Here is a 17,666-nt window from a genome sequence, read left to right as displayed (position 1 = left end):
GAACTGGTGAATCTCAGGTCCCACCTCAGACCTACTGAATCAGAGTCTGTATTTTATAAGATACTCAGGTGATTCATATGCATGCTCTAGTTTGAGAAGCACTGATTTAGAGAAGGCAAATACATTCATTTTGTACTCCAAATCTGAAAGTTTGAGAGTAACTGTCTGGGGCAGGAATGTAAGGCCATGTCCAGGCTCAGTGGGAAAGAGTTCCATGATCGATTAGTGATGCCTGCCATGGGCACAGGATACAGAAGAGGCACCATGTGTGCCAGATCTTTGTCATGCCTATTCTAGACCTTTATTCATTGTAAATCAATAATATGGCAAGCCAAATAAACAAGGTCAGTAGTCACTGGTCCCATCCCTGGACCTTACTTCCCTTTCCCTACCTTCCATGGCTTCTTTACCCATCTCTCTTCTTCAGGTATCCAAGTACTCTCATCCCTCTATTCTACCTGATGACCACCATAACTCCAAACACTCTTCCCCTAAGCCTGACACTTCTGCCAACTAAGGAAACACAGACTCCTCTTGTTGGAATTCAAAAATGGCAATATTTGAATATGGAGTATTCAGATATTCTAATATGATTCCAACTCATTTCCCACCGTTATCTCTGAGTATCCAACAGACTATACTGTTCCCTTTGTTTGGACTATTTCCCCATAGCTCCATGAACATTCAATCTATCCTCATCCAGGTGTCCTTTTCTTTCCTGACCCTCCAAAGCAACGCATCTGTACTTAGGACTCTTATCTCTCCAGCTCCCTCTCCTCTCCCTTCTGTTGCTTCCCCACCAGACTGTGAGCTTTCTGATGCAGAGGCTAGTGCTCTTTCACACATAAGAAATGGCCAAAATATAATTCCAAGTTAAATGTAATCCCCCTCCCCCAATAAGTTCACTTCATACTAATGTCTTGGGGCTTTAACTGTTTTACCTCTTAAGAGTATTTCCACATTAAATGAGAGTGCCTCAGAGAGAGACAGAGAGACACAGACAGACAGACAGACAGACAGACACACACACACACACACACAGAGGAGAGGGCAAGAGTGAGCAATACTTAACACAAATGAGTAAACCTCACTGGAAGGATTTCCATACTCAGGAAAACTACCTTCCTTCTCAAGTCAAATAGCAAACAGCCTTCTCTGGGAGGGAAATCACCCTGGATTAAGTCTAGAGCAGGACTGGCAAACTATGGCCCTCGGGTCAAATCCTGCTCACTGCCTGTTCTTGTATGGCTCACAGCTAAGAATACTTTTTATATTTTAAAATATTTGAAAAAAAGAGTATTATGTGACGTGTGAAAATATATTAAATTCAAATTTCGGTGTTCATAAATATAGTTTTATCGGGGCACAGTCATACCCGTCCATTTATGTACTACCTACGGCTGCTCTCCCACCACAGCAGAGTTGAGTAATTGTGACAGAGACACATGGCCCACAGAGACTAAAATATGTCCTATCTGGTCCTTTACAGAGAAGTCTGCCAACCCCTGTTTTAAAGTAGGTTCTAAACCATGTCTACTGATCTTAGCAATTGGACTTGGCCCAAGAGAAGAATCCAAACCTGTCCTGGAGAAGCCAGTGACATCAGAGCCCTCCGATCACATCCAGCAGGATGCATGGCTTGACTCTCTCACCATGTGTTGAATGTATGCATGGAACCATGTTGAATCTATACATGGAACTGTAGCCCCAAGGTCTAGGCAGAGGAGAGGGCGGGGGACAGGAGACACCCAACAAAGAGACCTTTGCTTTCAAATGTCTTCCACTACTTGGATACCTAAGTGAGAAGACATGAGATCTGTCCCCTTTTCAAACTGCTTGTCAGCTTTGCAACACGTAAAGGCAAGAGAACAGAGCCTTAAGAGCTTAGATTTTGGCAAAAATCCGACCCGAGTTCAAATCCTAGTTCCATCAATTCCTGGGACCTGGTGTAAGCTGCTTACATTTTCTTGAGCCTCAGTTTTCTTATTTGCAAAATGCAGAGTAATACTACCCAACTCACAGGATTACTATGAGGATAAAGATGAAACAAGGCATGAAAATGCCTGGTACGCTATCATGTTACAATAGTTAATAAAGAACATTCTGTTCATTCATCTTAAACAAAACAAGGGCATTACAGAAAGAATGCAGACTTTGAGACAGATCTTGGGGTTCAAATCTCAACTCCCGTCATTAACTAGCTTTGTAACCCTAGGCAAACCACCTTACCTCTCTGCTCTGTATGTTCCTTCTCTATGAAATAGGGAAAATCAATACCCACCTAAGAGGGTGGTATGGGGATTAGAAAAAGTAGTTACAGGACACTCCGTCTCATGTGTGGCATAAAGAGGGTATTTAGCAGATGTCAGCCCTCCCGCTTTCCCTTTTCTACCTGGTTCCTGGAGCTGCATCAAGCCTGTGTATAATGACGTGGCCCAGTCACACGGGCTCTCCCCTCCCACCACGAGTTAAAAGGTCACAGAGTTGTTCAACACCAGGATATCCACTTAGAAGGGCCTTAGTACTAATCCCATGTCTCGCCTATAACCAAACTCCCATTTGTAACCAGCCAGGCCCACCACCGGTTGCATTTCCTCCTGCAAACAACCATAGTAGAGCAGGCCTGAAAGGCAGGCGGGCACAACGAAAAGGTTACAGATGCATATTTATCACCCGAGGGGAGAATATTTGGATTAAGGTTCGGCAGACTTAGCAGACCGGCCATGCGATCTGTCAGCCCCATTTTAAAGGATGTAACTTAATTTGTGCTACAGGGTGCAACACAGGAGCCAGGCTAGGTTAACGTACCCCCTCCCCCATCGCTCAGCTGTCTGCCTTATCCTTGAGGTCTGTACCCTCTCTGACCCCGAGCCCTGACCCAGCCCAGCGTCAGAACCGGCCTTATGAACATTATGCTTTGCTGCAATGGAGCCCATTTCCAGCAGGCTCTACCCAACCTCACTAGCACCATCTCCTGTCACCTTGGCCTTCCGTGTGCTCCAGAGAGCTGGCTCCATCGGTGCCTCCCTCCCTCCTTCCTTTCTCTATCTATCTCCTCTTTCTTTTTCCTTCTCTCTTGTTTTCTTTCTCTTTCTGTTAACCAGCAAGTATTTTCTGAGAGCTGGCTTTGGGGATTACTGCAGTGAGCAAGGCAGTTCAGGTCTCTGCCCTCCCAGAGCTTCTGTTCTAGTTCTATCTTTGAAAGCACAACAGATAACGACAGATTGAGATCAATTCTCTAAAGCAAACAAACAGGGTTTGAGATAACAGAGTCCAGAAGCCTTCCGATAGGGTGACCAGGGAAGGCCTCTTGTGGGAGGTGACACTGAGTTAGGATCTGATGGGTGACAAAGGAGCTGGGGGAAAGGCATTCCAAGCAGAGGGAAGAGAAAATGCACAGGCCCAGAGGCAGGAACAAGCTGGGTGTGTTTAAGGAACAGAGACAAGATCTGTGTGGCCAGAGAGAAAGGGAAGGAAGAGTCGGGGGCGATGACATGGGAGACACAGGAAGGGGTCAGATGATGGACAGACAGCCTTGCAGGCCTTGGTCAGTTTTGATTTTATTATAAGGGCCATGGGGCACCATTTCAGTTCTTGGAACCTTTGCTTTTGCGGATGATGGTTCTTCCCTCTGTCTGGGACATTCTTCCCACCTCCCACTAACCTCTGGCTCATTACCCACCTTCAACATCGCCTTCCTCAAGGAAGCGTTCCCTGCCCTCCCAATCACGGCAAGCTGAAGGGCTTTCTTTTAGCATTGATCACATTTTTCTAAATGCAAATTTAACAATGCAATTAGCTGTTCAACGTCTTTTACTTGCTAGACTGAAAGCTCCCTGGAGGTAGAACCGCTTTGTGAGTGTAGTCTCCAATGCCTTGCACAAGGCTTGGCAGAGTCAGGGCTGGTAGTACTCATCACAAGAATGAAGGAATGAGTGAGTGAGTGAATTTATCAATGAATGCAACATTTAGAGTTTCCTGAGATGGGTTCTTTTTGGATCCCACACTGGACACTAATATTGGCACCACTGCAATGATTCTGGCAGCAGTTCTGAGCTCTAAGACGGGGCTCTGTGGACTGAAGTCCTGGCAGGGCTGCTGCCCATGCCTGGCCCTTGGCTGGGGCATTCTTTAAGGATACACTGGCCTGGGGCATTCTTCACATCATCCCCGGGGGCAGAGGTTGTGTTCATCTTCTCTGCGTTGGGGAACTGGCTCATCAGCTGCATCTGGAAATCTTCTCTTCGCTCATACTCCTTCCCTCGATAGATGAAGACTTTGTTCTGCAGAGGAATGACACCCATCAGAGATCCCAGGGCCCAGGCTTGGAGGAGATGGTTCAAGCAAAGCTGGGAGGCTTGTCATGAGCACAGGGCGGTGGTGACCTTCTATAGATCTCTCCACTCTGTTTCTCCCCAAGGGAAAGAAAGGAAGAGCTCAAGTCACTGACCTTCTAGCTAGACGCACCACTTCTTTAAAAAGATGGGTTCTAAAGGGAGAGGAGATCATGCATGCTGAGAACTTTTTCTTCAAACAATCTTATGTGCAGCTTCTAGAGTAATTCCTCACTCAGCTTTCACTGTGTCACACCCACTCTCCCATTTACATGACCACCAAGTTTCCCTCCTGCCTTTAATGGACCATGTGGGCTGGACCTGTGGGCTGGAAGGGACCAGCATTCAGGTCCTTCATCACTTGGATCCATGGAAACACACTCTTTATTGTTCCTTGACCATGTTAGCTTCTTTTAGACTGGTAGTTTTCAAACAGGGGGTGACTTTGCCTCCTAAGGGATGCTGGCAATGCCTGGAAACATTTTTTGGTTGTCACAGCTCCAGAGAGGGCCACTACTGGAACCTAGTGGGTAGAGGCCCAGGATGCTGCTAAACATCCTTCAATGCACAGGACAGGCCCTCACAGCTAAGAGTTACCTGGTCTAAAATGTCCAGAGAGCTGAAGGTGAGAAACCCTGTTTTAGACCATATCTGTGCCACTGTGCTGCCTCTGATGGCCCCTAAATTCTTCTGTCCAAACCCATGTCTGCCACTGACCTTTATATATCAGTGTTTCCAAACCTGGCCTCTCATCACAAAAGCCTGGGAGCCTTCTAGAAGTTCAGATTCTCGGGCCTCACTCCAGACCTGCTGAAATGGAGTCTGTGGGAGTGGGACCCAGGAACATGAACTTTTAACAAGTTCCCCAGGGGTCTGTGATGCAGGATCAGGTGTGGGAAGTCATCTCTATTCCACGCAGGAAAACTTCACTAGCTCCCCCCTCTGCAGCTCTCTCCGGAGGGCCACCCTGACTGCCACACCGATTGGTAATGGTGAGTGGTTTATCTCCTTGACGAGACTCAATCAGGTGAGGTCAGGTTTCTTTTGTATCTCCCTGACCTCAGGATTGAACCACAGACTCAAAGACCAGAAGGGAAGCCTTCAGCTGACCTAACGCAACTCTCTCCATGATGAATCAATAATCCAGGAAAACAGCAGTTCAGACACTGTGCTCCAGGGATCCCTAAGGGTCCCCAAGACCCCGTCAGGGCCTCACAAGATTAAAACTCTTTTCATCATAATAGCCATTTTCCTTTTTCACTCTTATTCTCTCATGAGTATACATTTAAGGCTGCATGATGTGTGGTATCACAACAGATTGAATGCAGAAGCAGATATAAGAATCTAAGCTGCCCTCTCTTAATCTAGATATTTAAGAGATTTGCAAAAATATGAAACAATCTCACTATTTGCACTAATTTTTTATTGGAAAATATAACCATTTTCATAAAGATCTAATTTATGTTAACATACGATGGGTTTATTCTTCTTATTTTTAAATAAATTGATACAGTTTATCCTCCGTGTCTTCAGGTTCTTAATCCATGGATTCAACCGTGTATCAAAAATATTTGAAAAAAAAAATCCAGAAAGTTCCAAAAGGCAAAACTTGAACTTGCTGCACTCCAGCAACTATTTACATAGCATTTACATTGTATTTGGTATTATAAGTAGTCTAGAGGTGATTTAAAGCACTTAGGAGGTTATATGCAAATACTACACTATTTTATACAAGGGACTTGAGTACTGGATTTTGGTACCTGCAGAGGGTCCTGAAACCAATTCCTGGTGGATACCAAGGGACAACTGCATTTAAAAATCTTCTTAGCTTTAATTTTGAGTATCGTAAATGTAGACAGATAAAGTCTACAAATACGGAAGTTCTTAAGGGGCCTCGATCATTTTTCAGAGAGAAAATGGCCCTGAGACCAAAAGGTCTGAGAACCAGTGCTCTGCAGGGCCTGCTGGGTAGCAGAGCTCCCCCAGCCTCTCTGAGCACCTCATTCCCAGTACGGGGTGCTCACTACCTCACAAGGCAGCTCTGGTTGCTGTGTATGTAGAGAAACACGGCGGGTGGGTGGCTGAGGCGCTGATGACGGAGGGGGATTGGGGAGTGTGTGAAGGTGGGGACAGCGTTCAGACAGAGAAGGGCACAGGTTCTGAGCACAAGCAGAGCCTCAAAGCACAGAGGGAGAGCCGGGATGCCAAGGCCGCGGGTCCCTGGCCTGTGTCTGCATCACCCACAGACTTACCCGGAGAAAGGAGGGGAAACTCTGGCCGTAGTATCCCACAGCAAAGTAGTCTGGCTTGGGTCTGAGGATTTTCATGATGTTTTCGTAGAATTTTGCCTGCTGGACCTGAAAGAAGAAAACTCATAGCTTGTGGCAACACAGATGTGTATTAAAGGCATATTCAACTCCGAGAGGCCACAGTTAAGATGGGATCATTCCACCAGAACCAATGTGCCGAGTGCACATGTTTGCAGAGTCATGGAACTGTCTGTAATCATAACAGTAATAGCTGTAACCAGATACCCTGTTAATCACTCTACCTGCACCAGCACATTTACTTGCATTGCCCTCATGACAATCCCATGGAATGGTATCTCTGTTTTGCAGATAAAGAAATGGTATCTCACAGCGCAGCCAGGAAGTACGGAACTGAATCCAGCCAGCTGTTCAGAGCCCCCAGCAGCATCGTCACTCCACTCTCACTGGAAGTGTGTTTGTGACAGCCTATGGATGGATAAGTGTTTCTGGATATAGATGTCTTCCTGTGTATGCACACCTAACATATTTCATCAATTCCAAGAGGTGTGTGTTTTTCATATTTTAACGTCTTTGAAAATAGTTTGTGTTTTACTTTACACCTAATGGCATCTCCCAATTGCTATTAACTGGAGAGAAATCATGATGGGGCATGTAAAATAGAATGGTGCATCTTAAACTGGACACAACATGGAAGATAAATGTGTGAGGCCCTGGACATGAAGCCTGTGTGATGTGGGCTTGGTGCATGGATGTGCATGCCCATCAGCGTGTGCATGAATGTATACTGGGTACGTGTGTGTGCATGGATGTGTGTTCTGTGTGTGCCTGTGCACTGCACACGTTTAGAAGGCATGCGTGCCTCCACACCCACAAACAACTATGTGGACAGACTCAGGTAGATATAAGTGTTTCTTGGTGCAAGTAGTGTGTGTGTTTGCATCATACCTTAGAACACTATAATCCTTGCCCATCCCCCCACCAGAAAAAGCTATCAATCTTCTTCCAACATTCTGACTCTCGTTTTACAGTTCCCTACAAACAGCTGGACTGGCATCTCAAAATGGGCTCAGATGGGGCCCTGGGGTCCTGGCTCTCAGGCCAGCGGGAAGAGAGTGGGGGATGCAGCCAAAAAGTTCTGCATTTTCCCTGCATGGGTCACCCCCACCCCCAAGCCCTGGCCTCTGCAGCATAAGCAGGATAGGCTGGCTTCCCCCCACTTTCCACTGGCACCACCAAATCACAAGCTTCGAGGAGCTAATGGGGATGGCCAGATGGGGAGCATTTTAACGTGATTTACCTGTTAATCAGAAAGCACGCATTTGCGTTTTTATTTAATTGGCCTATCGATTTGTGGGAATCTTCCTGCAAATGTAGCACAGTGTTTACTGGGTGGGCAACAGCAGCAGCCCCAGCGCCCAGCAGGTACTTAACGCTCCATCTGAGAAACTGATGAGTTTTCCCAGAAGACCTCCCTTTGGAAATATTCCTAACCGGGAGGGAGAAGCTGAGCACAGCCCGGCTCAGCTCAGGCCCTACTTCCATTCCTTTCCTGGTGTCCTAACCCCATGTGGCTTCCCGCCCCGCCTCCTCCTCTCCCCAGCCTCTCTGCTGAGCCGAGGCCCTGAGCACCCAGCCTCCAGGGCAGTCAGCTCCCCCTGGGGACAGCTTACCAGGTTCTGGCTCAGCAGCTCATAGTCAAAGATTTCCATCTCATACTGTTCCGCCAGCTCCTTGCACAGACTGATGGCCTCTTCCCACATCTACGAGGAAGGTCGTGGAGACAACGGTTAGGGGGACCTCCAGGCTTGCAGAGCCCTTGCTAAGGAAGGGACCAGGGCAGCTCTCTCCTGGGACTGAGCCACGGGCCTTACTCCGGCCCGGACCCAGTCCCACACCCAGGGAGCTGAGCGTTTCCCAGGAAGCAGACCTACCCTCTGCCTCTCACCCTAGTTTCGTGATAAATAATGGAACACCCACAGACGAGGCTGAGTACTTATGTACATGCTCTCGGGATCTTCACAACCACCCCGAGAGGTGACTAGTAGCATCTGCATTTCCCTGGTGAGAAATGGAGGTTCAGATCAGCAGAGCATCTGCCCCAGGTCAAATGCCCAACCAAAAGCAGGGCCAGGATGCACACCTGAGTGTGACCCTCGACCTTGTGCTTAATTCCCTCCCTCAGAAGTGTTCAGTAAATGAACATTTGACTGCCTCAGCTCCCTGTGTGCAGGTGGGGCAGGGAGGTGGTAACCCCATTTCCCAAAGAGAAATGGTTCACAAAGAAGTAAGAGGGCAGCGAGTTTCTGGGGACAGAGTTGAGGCCAGATCCAGTTCTCCTGATGTTTGCTCTTATGATCTTTCCACTCTGCCAGTCCGTCACTTTCTTTTTTTCCTTTGGCCAACTTTCTTCCCTCTCTTTCTCTCACTTTTTAAAAAAGTTGTGGTGAGGACACAACCTGAGATCTACCCACTTAACAGATTTTTAAATGCACAGTACAGAATTGTTAACTATAGGCCCAATGTTGTACAGAAGATGTCTAGAATTTATTCATCTTGCGTAAATGGAACTTTATACCCATCACTTCTTAACGGTGTTATTTAGGGTGAGTGTGCAGGGGGCAGCATGAAAAAGAGTGATGAAAACTTTTTTTAAATAGGTCTTTTCCATCTTAAAAAAAAAATTCTGAAAAACAAACTCTGGACAGAGGGGATCCTTTTCATCTGCTCCGTTTTGACTGAAACCAATAGATTATCATTCCATCCTTGATCAAAGGGGTCAGCAACCTCTGCAGAGAGGGAGAGGGAGGTGCTGGGTGGGCTGGAGATCTGGCAATCTCAAGGGACACCCATTACATTTCACATTTGGTTTAAAATGGAAGATGCACCTTAATGGAAAAGCTGGGGGAGGTGGGGGAGGAGAGAGGCGAGGTTGCCAAAACACAGTGTGTGCTTTGTCGCAAAAGTGCTCTCTCTGCATCCAAGCATAAAAATAAATAAAGGCAAGTGCTGAGTGGAGGAGCCATGGCTGTAAATCCATGGACAGCTTAGTGAGCAGCATAAAAATGCTTTATGTGCCAAGAGGAATCAAGTCCACAGACCAGGCTGGGCTGAGGCTTTTTTTTTTTTATTTTATTTTTGGCTGCGTTGTGTCTTTGTTGCTGCGCGTGGGTTTTCCCTAATTGCGGTGAGAGGGGGCTACTCTTTGTTGCAGTGCGCGGGCTTCTCACTGAGGTGGCTTCTCTTGTTGCGGAGCACAGGCTCTAGGCATGTGGGCTTCAGTAGTTGTGGTGCGTGGGCTCAGTAGTCGTGGCTCAAGGGCTCTAGAGCGCAGGCTCGGTAGTTGTGGCACACGGGCTTAGCTGCTCCACCGCATGTGGGATCTTCCCGTGTACCCTGCACTGGCAGGCGGGATCGAACCCGTGTACCCTGCACTGGCAGGCGGGATTGAACCCGTGTACCCTGCACTGGCAGACGGATTCTCAACCACTGTGCCACCAGGAAAGTCCCTGGGGCTTTCTTTAAAACCCCCAGGCCGGGCCAGGGGACTTTTTAGCTCAAGTGGAGGTCTTTGCCAACTTCCCACCATAATATGCCAGAAATACTCTCCCCAAGTGTTAAGAGATCACTAAGGGGCCAAGGAGGGGGACAGGCAGGGAGTCAGATACCTGGAATTTCCTTCAGGTCTGTCCATGTGGTCACTAAGACCTCTGACAGTCCCTGATCCTTGAGTCTCATACATTAGTTACTGAGCATCTGCTGGCTTCTGGGCATGGTATACACTGACGGAACAGTGATAAAAATGGCCAAGACACAGTCTCTGCTTTCATGAAATAGAAGTGGGTAAAGAGCACACAAAAACAGATGTACTAGTTGGGTTTTGAGGGATGTAGAGGAGTCCACCAGGTAATGACAGATGGACTTATGGAGTAGAAAGTCATTGTGTGTGTCTAGATCAATGAGTCTCCATGAGGGGAGATATGCGGAAAGGAAGTTAAAGGGATGCTAAAGAGTTTGGGCTTCATTCTAGAAGCTACGACAGCAGTGGCTTTCAGGGTGAGCTATACCCATCCGCCGCCTCCTCTCTGCTCCCAAAGTACTTTAATACCACCCTGTTCCCGCCTCCTTCCCCCGTTATTGCACAACACCAAAGGGTTGTGTGCAAAAAAAGATGATAATCGGTATGTCTGCTTTGCCCACTAGATAATAAGCCCCTTGACACTGGGGATTATGCCTTTTTCCTCTCTGCTCAGCGCAGAGTGGGTTGAACTGGATAGCTGGCAGAGGACAAGGCTTGACATGTCCTTTTGGGGCTTTCACACTGTGACCGACTTAGTCAGCTCATAAACCAAGAGTAAGCTCTGACATCAAGTCAGCAGGACAGGAGGTTCCAGGGATGGCAGAGCCTCTGCCCTCAAGAGGCTTATAATTGTAAATTATAAAGACAGTGTTCTCCAACTGCTCAACTCCTGGGAATTTATAAGCCCTTCCACAGACATTACCTCATTTTATCTTTCCAGGGAAGGTGGGAAGATCAGACTAAGACAGATGCAATGAACTGCAGTGACAGATCAGGCCAAAATTAAGTATTAAACTGTGTCTTGATGAACTGTAAGAGGCCTTGCCGTGCAGAGGAGAGGCAGATCTGTACGGAAGCTGGAGGACTCAAGAAAAACCTGACAGAGGAAGTGGCCAGTCAGCTGGGGCCTCGAGGGCAGAGTAGGTAATAATGACGACAATTAAAATTTAACAAGCTACTACTACGTACCAGGTCCTCTGTTAGGTGCTCTACATGCATTTTCTCACCTAATTTTCACGATGCAACTAGGAAGTACGTACTGTTAATGTCCCACTATTACGGATGGGGAGTTGGAATCTCTGAAAGGCCAAGGAGATTGTGGGTGGTAGAGGAACGAGGCTTGAAACCCAGAGCCTGAGCACTTAACCACCATGCTACGTTTCCTACAGCATTTGGGTTGGTGTTTCCTGAAGGTCTGCTGGAGACTGGACGATGGGCAGTAGCAGGTCTGGCCAACCTCCAGACCTAACCTAACAAAACACCCTGTTCTTGCTGTTTAGAGATCAATGATGGTACCATGATGTCATTCATACATTCAATTAATTAAGTTATTCAATATATATCTACTGGGCCCCATAGGTAAGGCTCTGTGCTAGCTACGGGGCACTGAGCAGTGGACAAGGCAAGTCTCTGTGCTCATGGCCTTCTAAAGTGGGGAGCCAGACATGAGCAAGTAAAAACAAAATGATCAAGGTCATGTCTGATAGTGGTAAGTACTTTGAAGATAAGTCAATAAGAGTGACTCAGGGCAGGAGTGCTGCTGTGTCTCAGGTGGTCTGGGAAGGCCTCCTTCAGGACATGACATCCTTTGCTTGGGCAAAACCCTGAGCTGTGAGAGGGAGCTGGCCATGGTAAGATATGGAGGAGAAATGTTCTAAGCTGCGAAAAGCAAGTGCAAAGGCCCTGAGGTGGAAAAGAGCTTGGCATAGAGCATGTGAGCAAAAGGGAGCCTGGCAGAGATGAAATGAGAGAAGTAGTCAGGGGACAGCTCGTGTGGGGCCTCCTGGGTCACAGGAGGGATTGTGTAATTTGTTCTATGTGGACTGGGAGAGCCATTTGAGATGACTGTAAGCAGGACAATGGTGTGATCCAATGCATGTTTTATGATCACCGTTTCCCATATGCAGGATGATCTGTTGGGGGGAACAGAGGATGCAGGGAGATTGCTTAGGATTCACTGAGTGTCCAGGTGAGCAGTGTTGGTGCCTTGAATGGAGGTGGAAGGAATGGAGATGGAGAGAAGTGATCAGACTTAGGGTCGGGCGGGAGAGCTGACCAGACCTGCAGATGGATTGGGTGTAAAATATGGGACAGAACGGTCCTTTCTGGTAGCTAGGGTTTCCACGGAGAGAGGAAGGGCAGGGACCAATTACCTTTCCTTTGTCAAAGTAGCCTATGATGATCTCATAGAGCGTCTCCTTCAGCTGTCGGTGGGTCTGGGAGTGCTGCTGGCCTGTCTGCATGACCTGCGATGCACACTGTTCATCTGACCACTGCGGAGAGAGGACACACACAGTCACCTGGGGCAGGTGTCTCCCCTACTGCTGAGGAGTGGGAGGAAGCCCTGCAAACACCCCTGCCGGCCTCCTTGTCGCCCTGAGTGTCCATCAGAGAGATGCTGGTCTGCAGTTTCCACGGGAAGCGCCTCCTCATTTCTGTGGAGTTACACTTATTTGACTCTCCATTGGCTCATGTGAATGGCTTGTAGGATTTTTCTCTGAAATCCTGCAAGACATGGTCTCAGCACTTCAAAAGCCAAAGGAAATCTTTCAGACTTTGTCCTGCTCCAGCAGCACTTTCAAGAGAAGAAAAACAGCTCACAGGGCATGCTAATGATTTACAGTTGATGTTTGGATGTTATATAAAACAGTTGGAATGTTATGTAAAACTGCAAGACGTATCTCGGGTGTTGTTGTTGCTGCTGAATGTGAAGGTCACTAGAAACCTTATGTGACCAGACAAAGCAGTGCAGAAAAGTAACCTGCCAGGTTAAGAGTTTGGGGACACAGAACAAAACAAAATTTATTTGGCTAACTCTTTTTCTTTTTCTTTTTAACTCTTCAACTTGCTGTGAGGGCTCCTCGGGGATCCCAGCATGAATCCCCTTTACTGGAAAGGCAGTACCTTGAGAAGCCAGGTGTGGAGAAGGAGTGTATAGGCAGCCTCTGTGTAATTGTCACAGTCCAGGTGAAGGTCGCGGAGTTTGTACAGGTACCTGTTTGGGGAAATATGCTAAATCACCAGGTGCAATAATAAGCAGGCAGGTGGTAGGGCCAGGCCAGAAAGAACAACTGGGTACCCCTTGGAGTCACAAGGGAGTCCTCCATTCCCTCTATCCAGACTCGCATGGGTGACAATGATAGCACCTAGCACTCGTGGGGCATTTAGTGTATGACGGGAATCATGCTAAGTATTTTAAATGCCTCAGATTATTTAATCTGTCTGACAATCCTGTAAAATAGGTCCATTGAGAATTCTCATTTACAGATAAGAAAATTCTGGCCTGGAGAAGTTAGGTAACATTCCAGCCAGTATTCAACTTGATACTGAAGACTCTACCCCGTGCAATACAACAAGTAAGGGAAATCAGGGAAGGAGAAATGAATAGCTTGTCAGAGGTCACGTGCTAATGAAGAACTGGAACGTGATCCCAGTCTAACTGCCTTCAGAGCCTATGCTCTAATCATTGTACGACTCCAAGGGCATGGACAAGCCACAGCACTGTAAAGGGCAACTCCTACCCTCTCTTCAGTGCTCTCTAGATGTAAAGGAACTGAATTTTCTGATAAGAAAAGGAAGTGGACCAGGGGCTAGAGACTGGATATTCACGTGGAGGCCTGGAGCTGTCAGCAGAGAGAACCTACTATTCAACTGTAATCACATTCCCATCTCCCACACTTTTCCAATGTGACAATCCAGTGCTGAATCGTAGAATGAGTCTACAGTTGAAAGGTGTTAAGAACAGGACAAGAACAAAGGAAAGGAGCTTAGGTCAATTACCTGATACATAGTAAGTATTAAGGGGCAGTGAATTCACTTCTCTGTGCCTTAGTTTGCTCATCTGTAAAATGGCAGTGCTCACAGAACCTACCTATAGAGTTGCTGGGCCTATAAAGGGACAAGCAGATCATGTATAAAAGGCTCTGTCAATGACAGCCTGCACTGCTGCTAATAAACGTGAGTATGCACCGAAAGTGATTAGCCCGTAGCCAGTGCTGAGCAGTGACAGCTATTATCTATTATCCTTGTGAACCACGTTCTTCTACAAAACATTCCCTCCTGCCACTGCTGGAAACAGAATCCAGAGCCAAAAAAAACCCCACTGCTTTGGTGACTTGCATGTCATCGGGAGTGTTTATTTAAACCCAGCTCTTAGTAATGTGGTGAAGGGAAGAGGCTGTGATGTGATGCCCTTGGTCCTTTCTCCAAGAGGAAAGGCGCTGTCTGTAACCATGCCAATATGCTGCCTTGGCTATCTAACTACAGGGAACAAAGGGCTTCTCACGCATCTGTACTCAAAGCAAGTCTCAATGCTCAGGCTTAGATTCCTTTTATAAGAAAGCTTTCTGCTTAGAATGTCACCCAAGAAGGAGCTAGAGCTTAATGTCCCTGGCTCATAAAACATGGCCAGAGGGCCAAATGGAGGCTGCCTGAACTCAGGGTAGGGACTGCCAAAGATTTTAAGGGGAAGAAAGTTCAATTAGTGGTTTCTGATAACTAATGAGCTAGTGACCTTTTGCTCATTTACTTATTCAATCAGCAAAGTTGTACTGGGCACACAGGCTGTACCAGGCATTACAGATAAATGGTGGCAAAAGCAGATGCCATTCTCAGGGTTTGGGATTTATAATTTAGGAAAAGGGACAGGCATCAATCAATTAAGTAATTGCAAAAATACAGCTGTGATCAATGCTGTGAAGGAGGGGTCTATGGTACTATGAGAGCAGGACTCATCCAGGTAGGGCTTCTAGAAAGGTTCCCCTAGTGTGACAGTTGGGCTGGGATCCCAAGGTAAGAGGATGAGTGGGGGAGCATCCCAGAGAGATTCTTCATTCATTTATTCATTCTACTAATGGGTGCTTTATATATTATATCAATTCATCCTCCCAACAATTTTTTTATAGGTAAGAAAACAGACCTACACTAGAGTAGATAGAGCTAGAAATAAACAGAACCAGGTTTTTTTTTTTTTTTTTTTTTTATGCGGTACGTGGGCCTCTCACTGTTGTGGCCTCTCCCGTTGCGGAGCACAGGCTCCAGACGCGCAGGCTCAGCGGCCATGGCTCACGGGCCCAGCCACTCCGTGGCATGTGGGATCCTCCCAGACCGGGGCATGAACCCGTGTCCCCTGCATCGGCAGGCGGACTCTCAACCACTGCGCCACCAGGGAAGCCCTAGAACCAGGTTCTGACACCGGCTATTTCTGCCTCTACAGTCACTCTTGCTGCCTTAACTTTCTGCTGATCAATAGAGCATTCAGGAAAACTCCACGTGGTGTGTGTGTAAGAAGTGTTGAGCCTGCGGTCAACCTTTAAAACCCCCTGCGTACATGGTCAAATCCTGTCTTATCTCCACCTGCCTGGCCTTGGTCTCTTAGATTCCTGATGACTGGGTCCAAAAAACTTGAAGAGAGTAGTCAGAGGGAGAGCTTCCCTGCTGCTTTCAACTCCTTAATTGGACAAGGCACCCCCTCCTATCCTTTGTCAACTCAAGGGTTTGGTGCTCAACTACAGAGCCCAATGGAAGACACCCTGATGGGCCCGACTAGGGATTTGAATGCAAACAGATGCCAGGAGGGCAGCTTGAGTGAGGTGGATGGGATGAAGTTCAATGGGGAATGGAAACGATGTCATGACCAGAGCACTCCTGCCCCCATCTAAAGGGGCCACTACCACCTAGCCTAGGCAGTGGTCGTCAGGACAGGATGAGGGCCCAGTGTTGCCATACCTTCTGAGTTTTTCGCAAGAGGGAAATTTTGATTTTATGTAACATCTCTAGAATTTTAAAATTTGGCAACCAATTAAAAATGTTTTTAAATACTACGCCTGCCAAATAGGACAGATTTTCATACTATATTCTGTTTACAACGTCTGGTTTAGGCAAATGTGGAAGCTTCCTAGATTACTATAGGATTCACATCTCCAAAACTTATGGAAATCTGGGATTCCCCATCTGTGTTTCTAAAATGGGAAGAAAAGAAAAGATGTTGGGGGAGAGAACCACGTGCCAAGCACTTTACCTGTACCATCTCATTTAATCCTCAGAACAGAATGGAAACATTCTACATGGGGAAACCTCAGCCCGAAGACACTGAGTGATTTATCCAGGGTCACAGAGGAAAAAAGGTAAAGCCTCCCAGGCCCTTTGGATCCAAAGCCCCATGCTACTACAATAAGTCACGTCTAGTGATGTTATAAATACTAACCAAGCTCAGGACAACCTATGGAATTATCTTTTTTTCCAAATGATAGTTCTTATTTCTGGAATAATGCTAAACTAAGTACCTAAAAATATTTGCAGTATTTTGCAGAGTGAATTTGGACTTGGAGTCTCTGGTCTTTGACAGAATGTGTCAAAAGCCTTGAAAGGGCCTTGGTCGTTAACCTTACAGTCAATGCCACTTTGCAGGCTTTTGTCTCATAAGGAGATGCATAAAGATATATATATGTCCAAGAATTTTGTCATTGTGCTATTTATGATAGAAAAAAGTTGGAAACAACCTAAATATTCAACAACATAGGATTGGTTATATAAATTATGGTATATTCTGGAAAGGTAATTTTATAGTTTCATTAAAAATTAAGTTGAAATACTTCTGTTGACATGGAATTCTTGTCAAGCAAAGAATAAATTATGAGCAATATGATCCCATTTTTGTAGAAACTAGGCATGCATAGAATTTGATCTATATATAAACATAAATATAAAAAGGTCTGGGAATATGTATAGATTATGGGAGTTTATTTCATTTTTTGTTTTGCCTGTCTGTATTTTATGAGGTATTTTTGGTCATAACTATGTTTTTTGTTTTTGTTTGTTTGTTTGTTTGTTTGCCGTATGCGGGCCTCTCACAGTTGCGGCCTCTCCCGTTGTGGAGCACGGGCTCTGGACGCGCAGGCTCAGCGGCCATGGCTCACAGGCCTAGCTACTCCACGGCATGTGGGATCTTCCTGGACCGGGGCACGAACCCGTGTGCCCTGCATCAGCAGGCGGACTCTCAACCACTGCGCCACCAGGGAAGCCCAGTATGTATTATTTTTGTAATGAGTAAAAGTACCAATAAAAAAAAAACTTTGGAGGAAAAAAATGAGAGTCTGAGACACACTGGCAAGGGGGTTCTTTGCTTCAGCCGAATGTCCCCCCCAAATCCTTCATATGATGTTCAAATACATATCTTTTAAATGCCTACAAAGAAGCGGGCATCATGCATCTTGGTATTTTTTTCCCTTCAAAGCTGGGCTGGCGGATGTTCTAACTACCAACCCT

The 17,666-nt window shown here is 46.6% G+C and overlaps 1 protein-coding gene across 1 annotated transcript in view; it reads right to left on the bottom strand.

The window, feature by feature from the left end:
* The window catches only part of DOCK2 (dedicator of cytokinesis 2), a gene marked incomplete at both ends in the record, with an annotated part of 408,698 nt that overhangs the window by 25,946 nt on the left and 365,086 nt on the right, over positions 1-17,666 (bottom strand). Inside the window, 5 exons of the mRNA XM_079702106.1 lie at positions 4,142-4,283; positions 6,587-6,691; positions 8,275-8,364; positions 12,554-12,673; positions 13,305-13,395. Of these exons, the coding sequence (XP_079558232.1) occupies positions 4,142-4,283; positions 6,587-6,691; positions 8,275-8,364; positions 12,554-12,673; positions 13,305-13,395 (548 nt within the window). The remainder of the gene's footprint in view (positions 1-4,141; positions 4,284-6,586; positions 6,692-8,274; positions 8,365-12,553; positions 12,674-13,304; positions 13,396-17,666) is intronic.

The sequence above is a fragment of the Hyperoodon ampullatus genome (assembly GCF_949752795.1).
Source record: "Hyperoodon ampullatus genome assembly, chromosome: 4".
NCBI classification, from domain to species: domain Eukaryota; kingdom Metazoa; phylum Chordata; class Mammalia; order Artiodactyla; family Ziphiidae; genus Hyperoodon; species Hyperoodon ampullatus.
This window is presented reverse-complemented; position numbering and strand designations above follow the sequence as displayed.